The sequence below is a fragment of the Pleurodeles waltl genome, chromosome 12 (genome assembly GCF_031143425.1).
Source record: "Pleurodeles waltl isolate 20211129_DDA chromosome 12, aPleWal1.hap1.20221129, whole genome shotgun sequence".
Lineage (NCBI taxonomy): Eukaryota > Metazoa > Chordata > Amphibia > Caudata > Salamandridae > Pleurodeles > Pleurodeles waltl.
The window spans coordinates 265,521,050-265,541,818 of record NC_090451.1 but is presented as its reverse complement, the minus strand read 5'-3'; the positions used below and the strand labels follow the sequence as shown (position 1 = coordinate 265,541,818).

The following is a 20,769-nucleotide window of genomic DNA, read 5'->3' as shown; positions in this document are numbered from 1 at the left end:
CCCTTCTTGATTAGTGTGAAACGAGTTTTTGATTCCCTTACTGGTCAAGACTTGTATAACAAGGCTCTCTGAATCGGACTGCTTGGCGAGAAAATTTGGATTACCAAGAGCCATTCTATGACGTCCAGACATCTGTGTGCTAAAACTGTGGCACAAACTTGTTTTCGGCTTAGAACCCTTCAGAGTATTTGTGATGGCATCATTGAACAGGAGCAACGGCTCCGATGTTGCCGGCCCAAGTAGAAATTCCTTCAAAACATTTGTTTTAGACTTAGTGGACAGCAGCTGTAATTCTAGTGTCTCGTCCACCCTCTGAACCACCACTGTGATTGAGGCATCTTCTTCCAATGAAGGTTCATGTGGCGAACCAAGCTCTGTCTCAGGCATTGCAGCATTTTATAAATGAAGGTGCATGGCATAAGTGTAATGAGGGGGAAGCAAACCATCCTTCTCCCCATCATCAACAATACCCTGAAGTGTACCATGCCCTTGAACAGGGTCAGAATCAGAGCCAAAAAGAGAATGAAGCTCTACTGATAGCTGCAACGTGGTAGAGGCACACGATTATAATAAGGGTGCAAGATAAATGGTTGTGGTTTTTGAACTTTCATGGCTTGGCATTGGCGGAGCTCAAGCTGAAGTTGGTTTGAAGTCTGCCTTAGGTATCAGCACCAGATCTTTCCACTGTGCCAGAGAAATCAGCTCTGGTATTAGGGTGGTGGAAACCAGCATGGATATCATGGATGGGTTAAAAGTCTGGTCTAGAGTCAACAACCCTAGAAACAGGTCCAGAGGGTACAGGTGGCATAATGGGAGGGACCAATAGGAAGCAACGAGAAAGGAAGCAACGAGAAAGGAAGCTCCTTCGGCTCTGGGGGGCCAGAAGGCAAATCAGAGGGAGCCTGAAGCGCCTTAAAAATCTGCAGCATGGCTCTTTGAAGGACTCAATCTGCTGTGGGGTCCATGATGGCCTGGAAAACTTTGAGCATGTCAGGGCCAACTGAGGAATCTGCCCTATAGCTGGTTGCTTCGATGGAGCGTGGTTCACATTTTGATGAAATATTTTTGAGTCATCGGAAGCTCCAGATCCATGTCAGAAGCTGTGGAAAGAAAGGAATGTTTGTCAGCGCTTAGATGCAGCTCTTTAGTGCTTGGTGCAAAAGACACTGTCACAAATGGTGGAATACAGGTTCTTCCAGACACGGTCACTGCATTCACATAGCATGTTGTTGCCACTAGTGTACTTCAGAACAATGTGACCTTATGCTTGGAAGCATGCAGGAAAACACCTGTGTTGATGTCAAGGGCACCGGAAAATGCAGCTTATACATTTTTTAGAGTACAGGAGAGTTACTTCAGACTAAATATATTGTATGTTGTAAAAATCTACAGGTGAGTATTTGTCTTTCCAGCGATATGCTTCTAATCATCTAGTTGTGGATGATGGGAAGAATCGGAGTTTGAAGCAGTCGATATCTGCATGGAGTTCCAGTTTCCACATGATCCGGTATCTGTTTGCATTGTAGTAGAGGCTAAACATGACTCAAATAGCCAAGGAGCTTAATGGTACTCCATATTAAATTGGATGAAGTAAAAGGTGAAGTGGGACTAATCTGTGTGAATTCTGAGAGAAAGTAGATTTATTGCAAAAAGAGTTGAAAGTATGATTTCTTCTCAGAAGATACCCTCAAGGGATTGTAATTTACTCACATTTCAAGTATGTTGCAACTAAACCTAGATATTTGCAGAATGAATCCCAATTACTTTTAGAATAATTGTTAAACCACCTTCCAAATAACAGGAACCTCTACAGTGAACTTCAGTGACAATGCCTGATGACATTAAACAGGTTTTGTCACTTAGCGCACACTTCCAAAATGCATGCACTTGATTTCTCTAGTCATCAAATATACCTAGGAGTAAATGGACAGTCAGTGAACTAACTCCGAAGAGTGGTCAGTGAACTAACTCATACGAGTGGGCTTTAGGGAATAAAGAAACAAACGGTTTGGAAGCATTTGTTCTATGCCCCTTCAGAAAAATGTGCCAGAGAAGAGGCACTGAATGAGCAAGGACTCTGTAGCTGAAATGGTGTTTCCACAGAAAGCCACATAATTCGCACTCATGTGATGTATTGTGGTGATCTTTCGCTTATCATGCCATTATGAACAGTTAGATCATTACTGCCAATACTCTACTATACAAGTACTCCAGGGTGCAGTGTGCTGCCCAGTATTGCAGTGGCCTTCCAACAAAACTGTAGCAGCTGTGCTTCCAAACATGCTAGCTTAACAGGGATTGGCGTCTTCATTTTTTCTTGTGCCCAGATTCAAGGGAAGGAAACTATTTTTTTTAGCTAGTTAAACTGTTTGCTTACTGAGTGCTGCCCTCATTTTGAACTGCCATGTGCACAGCATAGCCTCAACCATGGGAACTCAGGAGTAGTCAACATACAGGCGTGCCGGGTCAGGCTGAGACTACAGCAAAGATTACCCATAGGAACAGCTGGACTAAAATCTCCAATTGTAAGCCTCAAGAGCCATAACAGCAGACTGAAACATGCCCCCCTAACCTCCATGTACGGAAGGAGACTGCTTACAGCAATGGGCCTGCAGCGAGCGCCACACCACACCAATATCTCAATCTCACAGTGCAGTAGCAGCTTAGGATCATCATGCCCAAGCAAAAGGCTTAGCTGCAGTCAACGATCCAATAGATTATCCAGAGTAAAAGAGGGTATATTAATCCAAACATATTTCCTTGATGGAGACAAATGAATGCAGCTCTAACATATGGGGGATGGGGTGGGGTGGGAGGGCGCAGATGAACAGGACACAATTTTGACACCAGGTGTTTTTAGACTCACCAAGCATTACTTGCTCGACTTGAGCAGGTCTTCCAAAGGGGACCTCACATGTGACAGAGATGGGGAATCTGTTAGGATATGGCTTGCTAACCAGCTAAAAAGGAATTTGCGGGCAATCCCAACATCCACAACATGTACATAACTTGGGACATCTCTTACTAACAATGAAATGCAACTCTGTAGCAAGTCAATGCACACTTATTCTGCATGCAAGCCAAATGGGCTCTTGAAAGATACTGGAAATGATGGCACACATAGTACAGGCATCCCCAAGAAGGAGAAAACAGTTTATGTTGGTCAGTTGCAGCATGTTGCTGGAGAAAAGATGAGATTAAAGTGTGGCATGAGTTACCTGCGCTAAACAAAAACAAAAAAAAAGAAATAGAATTGATGAGGAAAGGTCTAATGATCCAAGAAGAATCGGAGGATCATAGGCCTGTGTTGGGATATCACTGAGCACAAGAGAAGGTGTTTGCGATTCATTTCATTCAGTGAAAAATAGATAACTGTACGATGCAACAGAGTTTAAGAATTAACATAAAACTTACATCACCACAATTGGACAACTTGGAAGGGGATGACAGCCCAGGTGACGTTTTACTTCTTGGCTGCTCATCTAGTGCATTGTTATTGCATTTGTCCAGCTGTTCATTGTTTATTATTAATGTTACATCACTCTCTGCAAAAAAGTACACAACCCACATTGAAATAAATGTCAGTTATATCTCAAGCATCACAAATGTAAATTTATCATTGGAAAGCAGAAAACTATATTTAGCACCTCATTGTCTTCTTCCTTTATTTCTTTTTTTCTTTAATGAAACCAGTAAGAAAAACATTAAGTATGGAAAAGGTACGCTTTACATTTGAAGTTACCACCAAGATTTCTGTGGTTTATGTTCAACTTGGCTGAATGACAGCATTTTCATTTTTGTTTACCCTATTTCCATGTACTACATTTTGTTGTTTTCTTCCTTGTCTTTTCTTTTTTTAAACATTTTTAAAGGTGATTTTCTCGCCATCTCAATATTTCAGAACAGTCTAATTGTTGTAGGTATGTAAAGAACAACACTGAGTTAGTCACCTGCAAGCATTTAAGGAAATGTGTTTTGAACATCAAGCTGTAGCATGTAATAACCCAATGGTAAGTGTTATCAGTCAATCTGGTAAAGTAAAAGAAAGGGGCACTAGAAAGAAATAGTAAGAAAAAAATAGGAAAATAAAAAGGTGGGAGCAGGCATTTATTAGCTGCCTGAGACTGGTATAGAAGAGGAAGGGTACTCACCTAAACTGTATCAGTTGATTTACATTTATATATACATTTGGACTCTAACATGACAATTGTTTGGTGGGGGAAATCTATACATATGGAGGTTTAATATTTTGCTTATGCATATATTCCCAAAATACTTTAGTCTTAATATTCATGTTTTTATTCAGATTACACACAACAATTCCAAATCTTGTAGGAGTCATCTATGCCCACTAGTTCTGTACTAACAATTTGATTGAGTTTTGGTAGTTGTACAACTTTCCATTTCCGAGTGAATATAAAGGGCAGAACTATGTGCTACAGATTAGCGTAAAGCAACTTGACAACCAAATACAATACCTGAGATTATAGACATGTGGTATAATCAGATTACCACAGTGTCAAACTATTTTAGTTATGTTTTGGTGTAGCCAATTAGAAGGAGACCAAGGAACGATGAGATACCTGCACTAGTAATTGCCAAGTCTTTCATTCTTAAGATCTGTTTATTTACAATGATATGCATTGTTCTCTTGGATAATGGGACCACTGCACATGGAAAGCACATGACTTGACTGAATGTTTGACACTTTACCATATGTGCATGGATCCAGTTCTTTTTAAGTCTTCAGACTAGAAACGGGTATGAAGTAAAGATGAAGACAATTGAGTTGTAAAAGGAAAGGGAGAGTGAAAGATTAGGGACTTTATCTATTGAAGTGCCTATGTTTGGTAAAATTAAGCTATTCACATGTTATTGCAGCTCTCCTGCACGTTTATCTATTATAGATTTGAATGTTTATTAATTGTTCTTTATCATTAGTTAGATGTTTTTCTCTGGGTCCTGGGTGGGTGTTTACTTGGTAGTGTCTGTAGGAGTGGGCACCTGATAGCCAACAAAAAAGATGGCTGCCTAACAGACAAACTCACCAGCATGATAAATAATCCAATGTCACTGTTTGACACCTTACCTTTTTGAGGCACCTAAGCAGCAAATTCTGATGTCATGAATGACACAAATCAGGAGCTGATAGTCAGCTGTTGCAGATGAGGTGTGAATCAGTATGTCAGACAAGTTGCAGCCCCTCAACTTCCTGAATGTGAGCAGCCCGAAAAATTGATAGTAGGAATATTGTAACCACTGAAGAGGCCCCTTGAATGGTAGAAGCAATCACTGAAGCCAGAAGGGAGACCGCCTTCTCAAGAGACCCACAAAGGAAACCAGTGAGCTGGAGACAGCTTAGAGGTACAGCACCGGCTTCAGAGGTGGGGGCAGACTGGGAAGGGTGAGGCAAGACTTATGTGGGGCCCAGAGGCAATTGCAACATACCGGAATGAAGCTAGGATGAGCTTCAAGACCCATAGACACGCTGAAACAGACAGCACCGGATCTGAGAAAGCAAAAAGCGTCAGCAAGCTCAAAAATGAGTTTTACACCACCCTTACTCCCCCACCATTAATCGCCAAGCTAGTCTGTGGCTGTATCTTTATATACCATGGCTAAAAGACCACATGATGATGGAGCTTCAGGAAACAGGAGAGACAAGGACACAGTGATGCCACAAAGCTCACTTGGTATCGCATTTGGACAGCTTTGCTACCCACCACTCTATGGCCTGACACTCAATATTGTCAAATAAGACAACCAAAACATATGCTTTGGACCAAAAAAACAGCGCGAGTTCAAGAAAGATGCTGGCCACTCTCTGGAATGGTCACCGAAAACCATAAACAGGCAAGGGCAGACCAATGTGAAATACCTGCTTCTGGATAAGCAATAAGCCTGCCCACGATCAATGGCAAAACTGATACTCTGCCTATCCTTTTAGGCCACATGAAGGAAAGACTAGATAAGCAAGTAGCCTGCATGAATACGTTGGTACCTCATATACTGGACACCAAAGAAGATGCTGATGTCCGCGGTGAAATACTGGTAAAAAAGGAAGCAGTCCTTGAAGTGATCAGTGCTAGGCAAGAGGATCTAAGTCATATTCAGTTGGAATATCATTTGTATAGCGAGTGTTCCAGAATCTAGAAACTAGCTGTCACACTAACAAGACTAAGATACAATAGTATGTGCAATATTGGAATAGCTGGCAAGGAGACACAAATGGTATATTCATTTGACTTCCCAGAGAAGGCTTCTCTCCACCCTGGTACTACTTATATCAAAGGCAAAAACCTGACTTGACACACTTGGGTTAATTAGCCCAGATAATCATTATCCATCACATTTTAAAACACTACAGCAATGCTACCCAACACTTCTGATGGAGCATCGGAGTTTAGGCATACTCATGCAGGTAATATAGAAAACAAGCCTAAACATCTGTTTCTGCTGATCTATGATGAAATCCAAGAGGAAATGGAGGTAGGGATTCCATTTGGCAATCGCTGCTGGGGTGCCGACTTAGAGATCATGATGACCTAGGAACAATGTAGGTGTGCTTAAAAATCTATCATAGTACTAAACATCAGCTTCTTCATTAGAAATGTCTGCATAGCTTACAGTATACACCAAAGATACTAGTGATTTTTGCATATGATATTGGTGCTAACTGCACAAAAGGTCAACCTCTTGAGTTAGAGTTCATCCATAGCATGGACTTACCATAAGCTTTCAGCGTACTGATTTGATTTAAATACTGTCAAAAATGATTATATTAGCACTCTATTGCCGCTCTTAGCATTGCAGGACCTTGTAAAGCTATGCTTTCTCTGATTAGCAGAAATGCAGCAACAGCCCAATTACTAGCTAAAAGGAGGGTGGCAATGATACATGGTAGAGGTCCTATGGAGACAGTGAGGGAATGGCAGCAGGGCCTGATATACTAGAACACTACTACAAATACACACTTTATGCTGTTACCAAAAACAGAGCACACAGTCAAGTTATTTGGAGTCTCCTCTGCAGCTACTTAGGGAAACAGGGAAATTAAGATGGGACATGAAGAGCCAAGTGGCATGAAGTCTTAAAGTGATTACTCATGGTACATGTGGAATGTTATCTCTTGAATCCAAACATGCAGAGATTTGGACTTGGAGAAAAGAAAGTTAGATATAAAGAGCTGTAGGGCATCAAGTGATTATGCATAGTATATATACAATATTATGTCTAGACACCCAAGAAGTAGAAAGATGGACTGCTAATTCTACTTGTATCGGCTTCGACTGAGAAAAACAAAAATGCACTAGAAATACTACTCTTGAAAGTGGAATGGGGCAGATGTAGATGTAAATCATACTTCAATGTTTAACTGCTATCAGTTTAACTTTCTTATAACTTATATAAAACATTTGTTTTTTGAAGTAAGTTGCTCCTCCAAAGAAAGCCTGCGAGGCAGCTTTGCATGATCTGAATTGTTAGGTTTTCAATCTTAGCTTACTAAGGATTCTCACATTCTTGTTGTTACCAGAGATTATGACAGATGATCTGTTGTATTACAGGTGGTGGTTGTGTTGGGAATTAAAATTAAAACCGATATACACCAGTATGGATTTTATTTTGGGTTCCAGGGAAAGCTTGTGGTGGTCTATGGGCATAGCCACTATGCAGGTAGTTTTCTGGTACTTTTTTTTGCTGGCACCGCATCTCAAGAACCAAACTTGGCAGAACAAATTCCACACATATGTATCATGAGAGCTATAAAGAGTTTTCCCTTTGTTCTACATTCTCAGCTACCCTTGGGTGAAAGTGAGGACAGCTTGTTGGGGCTGAACTACAAACCCATCAGGTGTCTTGAAGAACGATACATCGGCCACGCAAAACAAAATGTTAGTACAACACAAAAAGTTGAGGGTTCCTCCACAAAAGGTGGTGCTAATGAGCTCTCTTGCAGCTCTTCTTCCATGGTAAACAAGGAAAAGTCTTAACTGGTTTAGTTGGAGTAAAAACATCTAAATTTGTTGATTATTCTCAGAATGAGAGACATGTAAGAAACTTTATCCTCTGAAAGAGATGAGCTTGCAGGTGTTTTAAGAAGCACTTGTTTGAAGGCCACACAGTCGCACCAAGGATCATTATCTCCCTGATACTCAAAATATCCTTATGTCCCTAAATGTCTTGTGGCTTATCGTACTACTAACATTCTTTGTGGTATATCTCCACACAAAACGATAGTCTGGGGAGTGGGCGAATGGATTCCGTGTGAAGAAGATGGCAAGACTCAGAAAGAGTACCTCTTTCAACATCCATTTAAAATTATTTTCAATCATATATATTTCTCAGACTGGTGTGGCTACGGGGAAATGAGGTGCCATGCAGTGGAGGAACTTTAGTATCTGGAGAACTACTGATCTGTGCTTCAGTCTTTTATCACTTTGAACGGCCTACGTTTCTCCTTCTCTAATTTCTACCATTCCTCTTTCTCTGATGTGCTCATTTCTTTTTTCTTTAAGGCTCCATTACTCAGTTCCATTCTGTTTTCTCTTTGCCTTTCATTACTCTACCAATTCTGGGTCCATAGCTTTATTCGCTGCAAACTTTGTCCTTGTGAAACAGCATTAAACCTAATGGTGCTGACATCTGTTTAATAATTAGTGGAGTATTACCGACAACCTTCAGCCGAAGAGCAACAGGCCTCAACAGAAGTGGAGAATATGAGAAAGGACTGTGACATCCTAGAAGCGGGAGGCATCTCTTATTTAATGGGGGCCAGAGAAAAGTACTATGATTTACCATACACTAACACCAATAATTATTTTTGCTTTTGTATAGTTACATTTTTTTTTGTTTAACTTCATTATGAGGTACAATGTGTGAAGCAGCAGTCCAGCAGCAGTCCAAGCTGTCCTCAGACAGTATAGTTAGAGTAAAGAACAGCAGAGCAAGCTTCTCGTATACTGGAATGAAGAACAGCAGTAGTGCAAGTAATGGATCCTATTTAATTTTAATGGGAATAAGGAGCTTAGCTTAGCCTTCTGGCTTGCAGGCCTGTGCCCCCGTCACCTAGTGACTTTTAACCTATTTAGCATGCTTTGTTTTAGCGCATGTATTTAATTATTTCTTCCAAGATGGCTGCTATGTTTCTAGTTAGGAAGATGTTTTGATTTCACGTTACCAATGGCACTCTGTGAAGGCATAATTATCAGCGTCAAAGAAAAATGATATACTTCGGTATTCACATCATGTACTTTCCCACTTACGTGTGACAGTAACAATGTATTTTTTCAGGGGTATGTTTATATAATGGCAGCCCCAAGCATGACTTATCTATCTACTGTTTGGGAACATACCTGGATCAGGGGTCCTACAGGATTTAACCTGTTCTGTGCCCAGGACGTAATGGCTAGCGCTCCCTCTGTGGGGTTCCCCCACAAGTCAGGGATGGAAGGGGAAGCCCTTCCCCTTCCACCCCGACCCCACCCAACCCCCCCGTGACATCAGCGCGCGAGCTGATTAGTCACAGGGTCTCCCCCATCGCGCGATTGAAAGAGAAATGCAAAGCATTTCTCTTTCAATCCCATGGGGGAGGCCCGGAGGGGCTTTAAAGGGAAGGAAATGTATTTCCTTCCCTTTGAAGTCTCTCCCAGGGTTTCAAATGCCGGACTGCTTGCAATCCGGCTTTTGAAACCCCACTAGACACCAGGGATTTTTTTTTTTTTTTAACTGAGAGAGGGGGGGGGGGGGGGGGGGTATAATTTTAGGCCATTTCTGCCCCCCTGAACCAGAAACCACTAGGCACCAGGGATTTTTTTTGTTTTACAGATGGGGAGCGACCCCTTGGACAAGGGTCGCTCCCCTGGAGGGGCAAATTATATTTAGGCCATTTCTGCCCCCCTTGGGGGCAGATTGGCCTATTTTGATGAGGCCAATCTGCCCCCAAGGGGGACAGAAACCCTTAGACACCAGGGAGTATTTTTGTTTTGCATGAATTTCACGCAAGGGGAGCGACTCCTTAGGCAAGGGTCGCTCCCGGGGGGGGGGGGGGGGGGGGGGGGGGGGGGATTATTTCAGGCCATTTCTGCCCCCCTGAGGTGTAGATCAGCCCGGGGCCTGCTGAGCTAGAGGCCAAAACCCACAGGTAGGCACTTTGCAAAAAACACCTCTGTTTTCTGTGAAAACATATATTGTGTCCACGTTGTGTTTTGGGCCATTTCCTTTCGTGGGCGCTGGGCCTACCCACAGAAGTGAGGTACCATTTTTATCGGGAGACTTGGGGGAACGCTGGGTGGAAGGAAATTTGTGGCTCCTCTCAGATTCCAGAACTTTCTGCCACAGAAATGTGAGGAACATGTGTTTTTTTAGCCAAATTTTGAGGTTTGCAAAGGATTCTGGGTAACAGAACCTGGTCAGAGCCCCACAAGTCACCCCATCTTGGATTCCCCTAGGTCTCTAGTTTTCAGAAATGCACAGATTTGGTAGGTTTCCCTAGGTGCCGGCTGAGCTAGAGGCCAAAATCTACAGGTAGGCACTTTGCAAAAAACACCTCTGTTTTCTTTAAAAAAAATGGGATGTGTCCACGTTGCGTTTTGGAGCGTTTCCTGTCGCGGGCGCTAGGCCTACCCACACAAGTGAGGTATCATTTTTATCGGGAGACTTGGGGGAACATAGATTAGCAAAACAAGTGTTATTGCCCCTTGTCTTTCTCTACATTTTTTCCTTCCAAATATAGTAGTGTGTGTAAAAAAGACATCTATTTGAGAAATGCCCTGTAATTCACATGCTAGTGTGGTCACCCCGGAATAGAGATGTGCAAATAACCACTGCTCCTCAACACCTTATCTTGTGCCCTTTTTGGAAATACAAAGGTTTTCTTGATAGCTATTTTTTACTCTTTATATTTCAGCAAATGAATTGCTGTATACCCGGTATAGAATGAAAACGCACTGCAGGGTGCAGCTCATTTATTGGCTCTGGGTACCTAGGGTTCTTGATGAACCTACAAGCCCTATATATCCCCGCAACCAGAGGAGTCCAGCAGACGTAACGGTATATTGCTTTCGATAATCTGACATAGCAGGGAAAAGTTACAGAGTAAAACGTAGAGAAAAATTGATGTTTTTTTCACCTCAATTTCAATATTTTTCTTTTTTAGTTGTTATTTTCTGTAGGAAACCCTTGTAGGATCTACACAATGACCCCTTGCTGAATTCAGAATTTTGTCTACGTTTCATAAATGTTTAGGTTTCTGGGATCCAGCATTGGTTTCATGCCCATTTCGGTCACTGACTGGAAGGAGGCTGAAAGCACCAAAAATTGCAAAAATGGCGTATGTCCCAGTAAAATGCCAAAATTGGGTTGAAAAATTGGGTTGTCTGATTCAAGTCTGCCTGTTCCTGAAAGCTGGGAAGCTGCTGAGTTTAGCACCGCAAACCCTTTGTTGATGTCATTTACAGGGGAAAAACCACAAGCCTTCTTCTGCAGCCACTTTTTCCCATTTTTTTGAAGAAAAAAAAACGAAATTTTCACTGTATTTTGGCTAATTTCTTGGCCTTCTTCAGGGGAACCCACAAAGTCTGGGTACCTCTAGAATCCCTAGGATGTTGGAAAAACAGGACGTAAATTTGGCTTGGTTAGCTTATGTGGACAAAAAGTTATGAGGGCCTAAGCGCGAACTGCCCCAAATAGGCAAAAAAAGGCCTGGCACAGGAGGGGGAAAAGGCCTGGCAGCGAAGGGGTTAAATAAATATATCTCATGCAGACAAGGTTATCAGAGGGATTCCTACCAGATGCCATCAACGCTACCTATGCTACACGTCGCCTTGATGCAGACCCAGCCTTGGAGTCCCCACAGATTCTGATCTAGAGACCTCATTCCAAGGTAATGCGGGTCATGGTTCTGGCAGATTAGGTTTATCGCACCTAGCTCTCTTTAGGGTGGAGATTCGGTTCTCCATGCTAGGGTATTAGGGTCTACTTCACAGCTATCTCACCTCATGTTATTGCAAGATGGAGGTGGTCTTTGTATTCATGACTCGTTTTCATAATGCTGTTTCTTGCATTGTTCATAATCCTAATCGTTGCAGCCCACCCATGCAATTTACAGTAGATTGCAGTCTTGTTAATAAAACCTTTTTAACACTTTACTTCATCTCCTTCATTGCCTGTGTGCGAATGAGACTTGTTGCTCATGTGAGAAAGGGTAATATCCGTTTAACCATGAGTCTCCTGAGATGCTACACTCAGACTGCCATAAATCACCTTTTACTAAATGGGTTTTTGGTGACGTACTGCTTGTGAGCAGGAAGGGTTGGGACGACAGTTGCGACTTGTTGTACAATTGGCCTAGTTGCCTACAAACAAAAGTACTGTTATCCCTCAACCAGCAGTCTTGCCTAGAGCAAGAGTCCAACTACAACACACCTAACCTCACCCACTGCCAACACACCCAAATCCAGACACAAAGACCCAATCACCAATCACCCCATTTCACTTCACAGTACACGTGGTAGTAGACAACACACTTACTCACATGTAAATAAGAGCATGGATTATGGAGGCAATGCAAATTTCCATTGCTTTTGAGCAATCAGAAGTTTAATTTTAAATTATTCAAATTGGCAAAAAGAATATCACAAGGCTATACAGAGAGCATGCAAATGCCAGTTTAGAGGGGCAGATGCAGCAATTAGATTTTGGAGGTTGAATCACATAAAATGATGGCCTCATTGCAAAGGCAGTGTACAGTTCTGGATTGTTCAATGCAGTTCTGAAAAACATGTGAGATGTTAACACCACGTCACTTACCTTTAGGAATGCTCTTGCAGACAGATAATATACCAAGGTACAGATTCCTCACCTTTTGAATACCCCCACCCCCAAGCGACAGACTGGATTTGGAGACTTTCTCCAGCATGGCTCCTGTCTGCAGGTGGCACCGTGTGGCTCTACATCAGCTTTGTCCTGGTCCAGTTGTGCCCTGTTTGACATTGGAACAAGATACACCCCTGTAAGTGGACCTCAGTTTCTTTCTTAGCTTTGTCCCTGCTGTTGGAAGCAGTGCATAACAATCAATGAGATGTGACAATGTACAGATTCCTAGATTGGGACCTTTTTAGATGGAAAATAGATCATTCCACAGCAGAATGAGGCGGTTGGGCGGCCGGGAATCTGTGGTTAGAGTACCCACCAGAAAGTGTTAGTGAAGGTGATTAATATGTTCTTCTGATGAATACTTCTAACCCCACAATCCTCACCTGGTGACAAGATACCAAAGCAGCACCTTCCAAGGGGGTGGGTGTGCATAATGGATCAAACTAAAAAGTCCAGCAGGACTAAACAGGCAGAGTACCACTCCTGCTGGTCCTTGCTATCAAGGCAGTAGTGTTTTGTGAACTTGTGAATTGATGTAGCGGCCTGACAGATTTCAGAGGCTGAATGGTGAGAGTTTGCAAATTACTCACACCACAAACAAGTTATTACAATGAGAAAGACTGTTAACTAACAGGAGACCCAATGGACAACTATTCACCAGCTCAAAAGGGGTAGGCATAAGGAAGATGACAACCAAATTAAAGTCTCACGCAGCATCACAAAAGCTTTAGGTGCCGACATAACTAAACCTTTAAGAAAACGCATTACAACAGGTGATTTAAGCGAGAGTGGTTGGTTTGGTAAACGCAGAAAGGCTGACGAACAACCTTTAAAAGTGCCTATAGCAAGTCCTTGCTAGGCTAAAGCCAGCACAAAAAAACAAAACATTCAACAATTTTGTTTGCAATCTGCCTGTATGGCCGGAGATACACCAGGCTAACTTATTCCAGCGTAAAAAGATTTTGTAGATGGACGTTAAAATGAATTCACAACTTCCAGAAGTAAGTCCCAGGAAGTCAACTATCGCCATTCAATCTCCATGGACGGGGAGCATATACTGAAGGTCCGGGTGCAGGACCTTGCCCTACTGCTGCAACAGACTAGCCTCTCAAAGTAACAGCCAGATCAGAAGACACTCTGCTGGTCTAATCCAGAGCCATAAGGATTCCTAGGGACTCGACGTTCCTGATCTTCAGAAATCAGGGCAGAAGAGGTAGAGGGTGGAACCTATTCTGGAGTCCAGACCTCCATTCTACTTGGAATATTTCTCCAAGAGAGTCTTCTTGGTAACTCAAGTGTGTTTCATGACCAGAGAAATGGTTGGAGGAGCATAGCCTCCTGGTACAGGACCCAAAACTGCTCCCTGCTTGTTATAGAACCACAAGGCGGTGGCATTGACCGCGATGGTTAGCAAGAAGACCAACAGTAGCGCGCGAAAGGCCTACAACACCAACAGATTGATGTGGAGGTCACCATCAGCGATCAGAGACCTGTGATCTCTACCTCTCCCAGATTAACTCCTCAAACCAGCAGCAACCCATCCATCACCACTGTCAGCTCCGGGTGAGGCAGGGAGAGAGTCCTGCCACTGGTCCAATTGCAGTCAAGTAGCCCTCACTCTAGGTCTTTTGCAGTCTCCTTCAACACCTAAATGGAGTCGGACTGATTCCCTTGGTACTGAACCCACTGAGACAAAAGATCCCACTGCAGAACCTGCATGTGCTATCTGGTGCACTCCATTAGCAGAATGCAGGAGAGCAAGACGTCTAACAGCCATCCCCACTGAGATTCAGGACTGAGGCTGAAACATCGGGATCATAGTCTGAAAGTCCAGGAGCCTCTGCTAAGAAGTCAGGTTTGACTCTGGGTCTCCCATCATCTGGGGGTGGTTCACAAATAACTAGTGAGTCCACCTTCAACAGCCAGATGTCAAGGTAGAGGAAGAACGAAAAACCAAACCTTTGAAGGTGTGCTGCATCCACAGCAATCACTTTCGTGAACACTCGAGGGGCACGGTAAGACGGAAGGTAAGACTCAAACTGAAAGTGCTCTCGGCCCACCATGAACCACAGGTAACACTTGTGGGACTGTAGGATGGAGATTTGAACATAGGAGTCCGCAGGTCTACCGCTGTTATCCGGTCTTCTGGATAAACGTTGAGATCTAAAATAGGACAAATGCCTCTGGTCTTCTTCGACACCGGGTAATGACAGCAGTAACATGTTTTCCCTATTTCGAGTGCAAGCACCCTCTCGGATATCTGAAAGGGGTAATATTGATCAGAAGAATGGCATACAGGCACAGAAAAGCTTATGGAGTGTGCTGTAACCATGCTTTTTTTTTTTTTGACATCTAGTGCAGAGATTACCTCATCTCCAAAGTGACAGGAGCCTTCAAATGACATATTCATTAATAAAGCTTGGACTTCACCAGAAAACCTGTGGATCTCATCCACAGGTGGTGAAGAAGTACACTGATACCAACCGCCCTACCTAAGCAGTTGATATTGTCCTGTCCTTAACGAGTTGCATCGTTTGGTACATCCTGGCTGATCTTTGCTAAAACTGCAGCATAATTCTTCAGGGACTGCTGGCAAAATCTCACTGACCATATCACACAGTATATATAAGTAGCTCCCTAAGAGATCGCTCACATTGTCAGAGTGAAAAGTGAGACTGAAGACAACATCTGAATGCTTCCATACGTTTGGAATCTCTGTTGGAGGGGAAGTGGGGTGTTTGTGAGAAAAGGAATTTGGGTTGAGCCTGTTCATAAAAGCCTGGACAACCAGGCTCTCAAGTATATGATGCTACGTAAGGAAGGCAGGGTCTCCTGGAGCAGGTCTGTGAAGTCTAGCCAACTGCATATTTACCAGCGAGAAAGAGCAGGACAAGGTTGGGCCATTGTGCCCATTAATAATGTGCCAGTGAGAGCTTTGATAAAAGAAAGAAGTGGCTTTGTAGAAACCTGTTCGGGCAGCATAACTTCTGTCAGCAGAACTTCTGTCAGCAGGCAATAGATGGCAGCTGTACGTTCAAAACGTCAAATAAACACTAGATGACCACAGGAAAGAAGCCCATTCCTTCTTAGTGGGGTGGGGTGCGGGTGGATGGGCACCCATTCCAGTTTCAGGGAAACTGTCCAAATTGCAGGCTCCTACAAATCCATGTGCAGATTAACACCATCATAATATTAGGCACCATCCCACCTCATCTCCACTGCCATCTCCAAGATTATGTTGGCTTTGGTCACAAGTGAAACAAGTTGTGGAGGGTTTTGTGGACAGTATCACGCTATGGGGCATGTCCTGCCCAAGCCAGAAGGAGGCTGGATTGGTTGAGAGGGTTGACACAAGTTTGTTGAGGTCGAGTCAGATTCATACAGGAGTTGAGACAAAATATTCTGGGCCTCCTCCAGCTTCGGCAGTGTCCGAGTCGGCACTGATATGGCAAATCACATCGAAGTCAGAATGGCATCAGCCCCAGCATAAAGGAGGACCGTGCAGCAAGGTCAAGAGGCAGAAACTGCATCAACACCAGACCCACTGATGCTATTCCAATTTGAGGCCTCCTCGGAGCATAGGGGCCCAAAGGCACGGCAAATACTTCTTTGAAAGCCTCTTTCTGCTGAGGCGCTGCTAAAAGTCCTGGAAACTCAGGGGTGGATGGGAGCAATTTGGGGGAAAGTTTCTTTAGTGGGGGGACAGGAACCAAGAACGAGAGGCATCTAGATGTCTGCACAAATTCTGTGGTCAAAATTGGCAGGGCAGGGATGAATCCTGCTTTGACGTCTTGCTTTTCTTTTTCTTCGACTTACCTGAGGGCTTTGAATGGGAGCTGAATCTGTCTTAAGAAGCACCTCTAAAGCGGTAGCAGGTCCGCACCCTCTACTTCGACCGGGAGCTGGACTTACGTGCTTCCATTTGTGTTCAGTGATGTAAAGTTTGGCTTCACAGGCCAGACTGCCTTGGAATTCTTCTGGGCACAGAGCTCACATGCCTTAGAGTCATGCAACAGCCCTAGACAACCAAGGCAGACCTTGTGAGGGTCTGTAACAGACCTCTTCTAGTGACAGTTTTTACAAGGTCTAAGCCCTGTGATTCTAGGAGGGGGGACATCTTCCCTTGAACGCTGTATAAAAATGTGGTGGCAAAGTATCTCATCAGAAAGGAGTTAAGGGTTTGGTAGTAAGCTCCGGATCCACGTCTTAAGGAGCAGAAGAAACGGAACTGTCAGCGCAAAAGACTGGCACTTATATCCAGCTATTTGTTTCTTCAAAGAAGTCTTTCGAGTGACAAGGTAGAGGTTAGAGTGACTTCTTCTCTTGGTGATAATCTGCATCGACTCCAATGTTAGACTGTTTTCCTGCACAGCAGGTGAAGATGAAGTGTGGAACAAAGTGATAAGTAAAGAGATGTTCTTGAATAAGAGAAAACGGATCTTAGTAGACACTGCAACAGCCACAGGCATCCCGGGGAGGGATGTGGGGGGAAAAACCTGATTTGGATAGGTCCTTTCTTTTACAAGGTTGGGAGAAAGCAAAAAAAAGTTGCTGAGTCTTTCTTTAAAAAAAAAAAAAAAAGAATGTTTGGCCTATCAACGTAGTACACGGGGGCTCGCTTGACATCTAACAAATGGACAGCTCGCTCTGAAACACAGTGTGGTCATGGGAAAAGGACCAGTAGGTTGACTGATTGATTGAGATGGAAACAAGACACTATCTTAGGGAGTTATTTGGGGATGGTGCAGAGGACAACCCTGTCCATATGCATTCGGAAGCAGTGTTCTCCCAGAGTTAATGCTTTAAGCTTAGTGACTCGCCTGAGTGAGGTAATAGCAAATAGAAATGCCACCTTCCAAGAGAGGAATTGAAGGGGGCAAGTGAAGGGGCTCAAATGAAGGGCCAATGAGCTATTTGAGTACAATGTTAAGATTCCATAAGGGTGCTGGTGGGACCCCCGATGGAATCACTCTTTTGAAACATTCCATGAAAGCTTTAATAACTGGTATTTTGAAGAGAGGGATGTGTTGCCTGTTTCGAGGGCAGGCAGCTAGATGAATTGTATGGAGGTGAAGGCTAACCCAGAAATTTGTAAGTGAAGCAAGTAACAAACAATGTTTTGTACTGTAGCTTTAAGGGGAGTCAATTTGTTTGGACAATAGCAGACAAACCTCTTCCATGTGGCCTCATAGCAGGGACAAGTCGTAGGTCTGCAGGCTTCCTTGAGAACGCTAATGCACTCAGAGGGAAGAATAAGGTATCCAAATTCCATGACAGCAGAAGCCAGATTGCCAGGTTTAGGGGCCGCTATAGTTCTGCCTGAGAAGGTCCAGCCTGTTGAGGAGCCTCTCGTGCAGGACCACAGCGAGTTCAAGTAGAGTTGCGAACCATGGCTGGCGAGCACAACTGGGTGCTACCAGGGTGAGCATTAGAGACATTTGCCCAAGTCTCCAAACCACAAATGGAAGAAGAGGGAGAGGAGGAAAAACATAGGCAAATATCCCTGACCAATTCACCCATTGTGCAATGCCGCCTGGCTGAAGGCGTGGGAACCTAGAAGCAAAGTTTGGGAATTTGGCGGTGTCCATGGTTGCAAACAGATCTATTCGAGGGAACTGCCATCTGCGAAAGTTAACGGAGGAGGACTTGCAGGTGGAGTTCCCACTTGCGACTTGTAGCTGCATCCTATTGAGGTCAGAAAAATCACTGTTCATTCCTGGAAGGTACTCCGTTAACAAGTGAACGCTGTGACAGTGAGCCCAACGCCAAATGGTCTGAGATAACAGACAGCTGTGGCCCTTGTTTTTGAGTCGCATAATAAAGCCTCCTGTGTCATGTTTATTTTTACAATCTCTTCACCAACATTTCAATAAAAGTACAGTTTTTTGTCAGGAAGATAACCGGAATGTTTAGTTGGATGCCTAACTCCCTGGATCTTCCTTGAATAGTCCATCAGGTTTTTGACGAGGGCCCGTCTGCCTTTAGAGGATTTTTTGGCGAGGACAGAATGGCTAAGGATGAAGCATGACACCCAAGGGTTGTGTGAGGCTATCCCGTATTTTTAGGCAAATGCCCTTGGGGTCCTAGCCGTAGTGTCTGGGATAGACCTATCAGCCATAATAGAGGAGTTTCTCAGCATTAAAGGTGATTTGCCCCAAAGTTGGAAAGCACTTAATAAGGGCACATTTTCTTTTTAAAGGTGTATGGCAATACATTTTTTAGCCTTAACCAACTCATACTAGTCTCACTTCTGACTACTTGCACAAGGATCCTGCAAAAACAAAGGACAGAGGAACAAAATTCACTCTCTGGAAGAATACTTAACACTTTAAACAAAGCAGCGTTTTGGAAAGACCAAGTATCCCAGCTGTTCCACCAAATTTGGAACAAAAATGGCCATCTGGTGTAAAGGCTTTGTAGTTGGCTGAAATTTTTGGAAACCATGATAGTGCAGAGTAGACCTGTACCACGGATATTTGCTTACAGAGGTCCATCCTTAGGTTGTGCTCATGGTAATGTCTACACTGGAGGAAAAAGATTAACTGCCCTGAAGAAGAAAACTAAACTTTTTATAGATGTGCATAGCTGAGTGAGTGGAGGATGCCTTAAGGAATTAGGCCCTTGAATAATCCAAGAAATGTGTGCACCCCAATTGGCATAAAGAAAAGAAAGACATTAGCACCTGGCTATAGGAGCTGGAAAGACTCTTTCCAGTACACTCAGAGGTGGGTATGCATTATCTTCTTCTAGCTCCAATCCTTTTAACAATGTATAGCAGCCTCCTAGCCAGCCCAAAAGTGAGCAATAAGGTCTTCCATTCACACTCCTGCCTAAGATTCATGTACTGTTTTCTGGAGCCAGTCTTGCCGATTCCAGAATGGAATGGATCATCTTGATGTCTCTTTTTGGTCCGAGAGACTGTGCAGTTTATAACTGTGACTTGACCAAAATGTAAAGGTTTAACTTGGAGCATAAGAAGCTATAGAGTCCACTGGGTGCCACTAATACTGTAGATTCCCTCTACCACTGGAAAATCTTGGCAATTAAAGTTTCAAGCTACGGGCCCAAAAAAACATTTAGTCGAAACACATCACAGCCTTTTTTTGTTTTTCTGATACAAACCCTGCTATAGAGGGGATCCCTAAGTAAAGCGGGAAGTCCTTCACCAGGAGAATGGAGGCCATAGCTTCCACTGACCCAGGGGGCTAGTGGGACACCCATCAAAGTTTAACTGAACAACTACGACCAGTTTTGGGCTTATGTCTTTTAAACTAACTGTGTTTCCAGGGGCATTAACTGCAAGACTTCTGAAGTCCATTGTAACTAGAAAAAGATTCCTGGCATCCTTAGGTTCACTGCATGTTTTGGCAAAGCTGTCTTTTTGTTTTGCTGATGGGTTTTTGGGTAAAGAGATTATTTTTGTCTGGGAACACAGCAGCAGGACATAACTCACTGAGTGGTGTAGACTGTACATTGTGCCAGTGGCTACTCTTGTATGTTGTGTTTTTTGCTCTGGGTGAACCTATCTGGGAAGCAATGAGGTGCTCAACAGGTGTACTAGGCTCAAGTACAATAAATAATTTACAAAAGACTGGTAATCATTCATTCTATTTGGTCTGCAGGGTGTGGAGCAGTGCTCCTTTAAGAAATATGTTCTTTCTGTATTGCAGGAGGGTCACAGTAGTTCTTGTGCCAAAGGGGTTACTGCTCCAGATCGCCTGATGTCAGAAGTGATTAGTTTCTAGGGCAGATATGTAAGGGAATCATTGCCATTTCTGAATGCTTTGTATGTGATAAAGCAAGACTATGGAACAGACATCATTGCCAACTTGCTACATTACATTTATTTTATGTAAAACTGATGAAATCAGAAAACAGCCAAGAGCTCTCACTGCC

General features: G+C 43.4%; 1 protein-coding gene across 1 annotated transcript in view; it reads right to left on the bottom strand.

Annotated features, from left to right (window-relative positions):
• TENT4B (terminal nucleotidyltransferase 4B) overlaps positions 1 to 20,769 on the bottom strand; it is a 320,397-nt gene that overhangs the window by 39,459 nt on the left and 260,169 nt on the right. Inside the window, exon 10 of the mRNA XM_069218695.1 lies at positions 3,415 to 3,545. Within this exon, the coding sequence (XP_069074796.1) occupies positions 3,415 to 3,545 (131 nt within the window). The remainder of the gene's footprint in view (positions 1 to 3,414; positions 3,546 to 20,769) is intronic.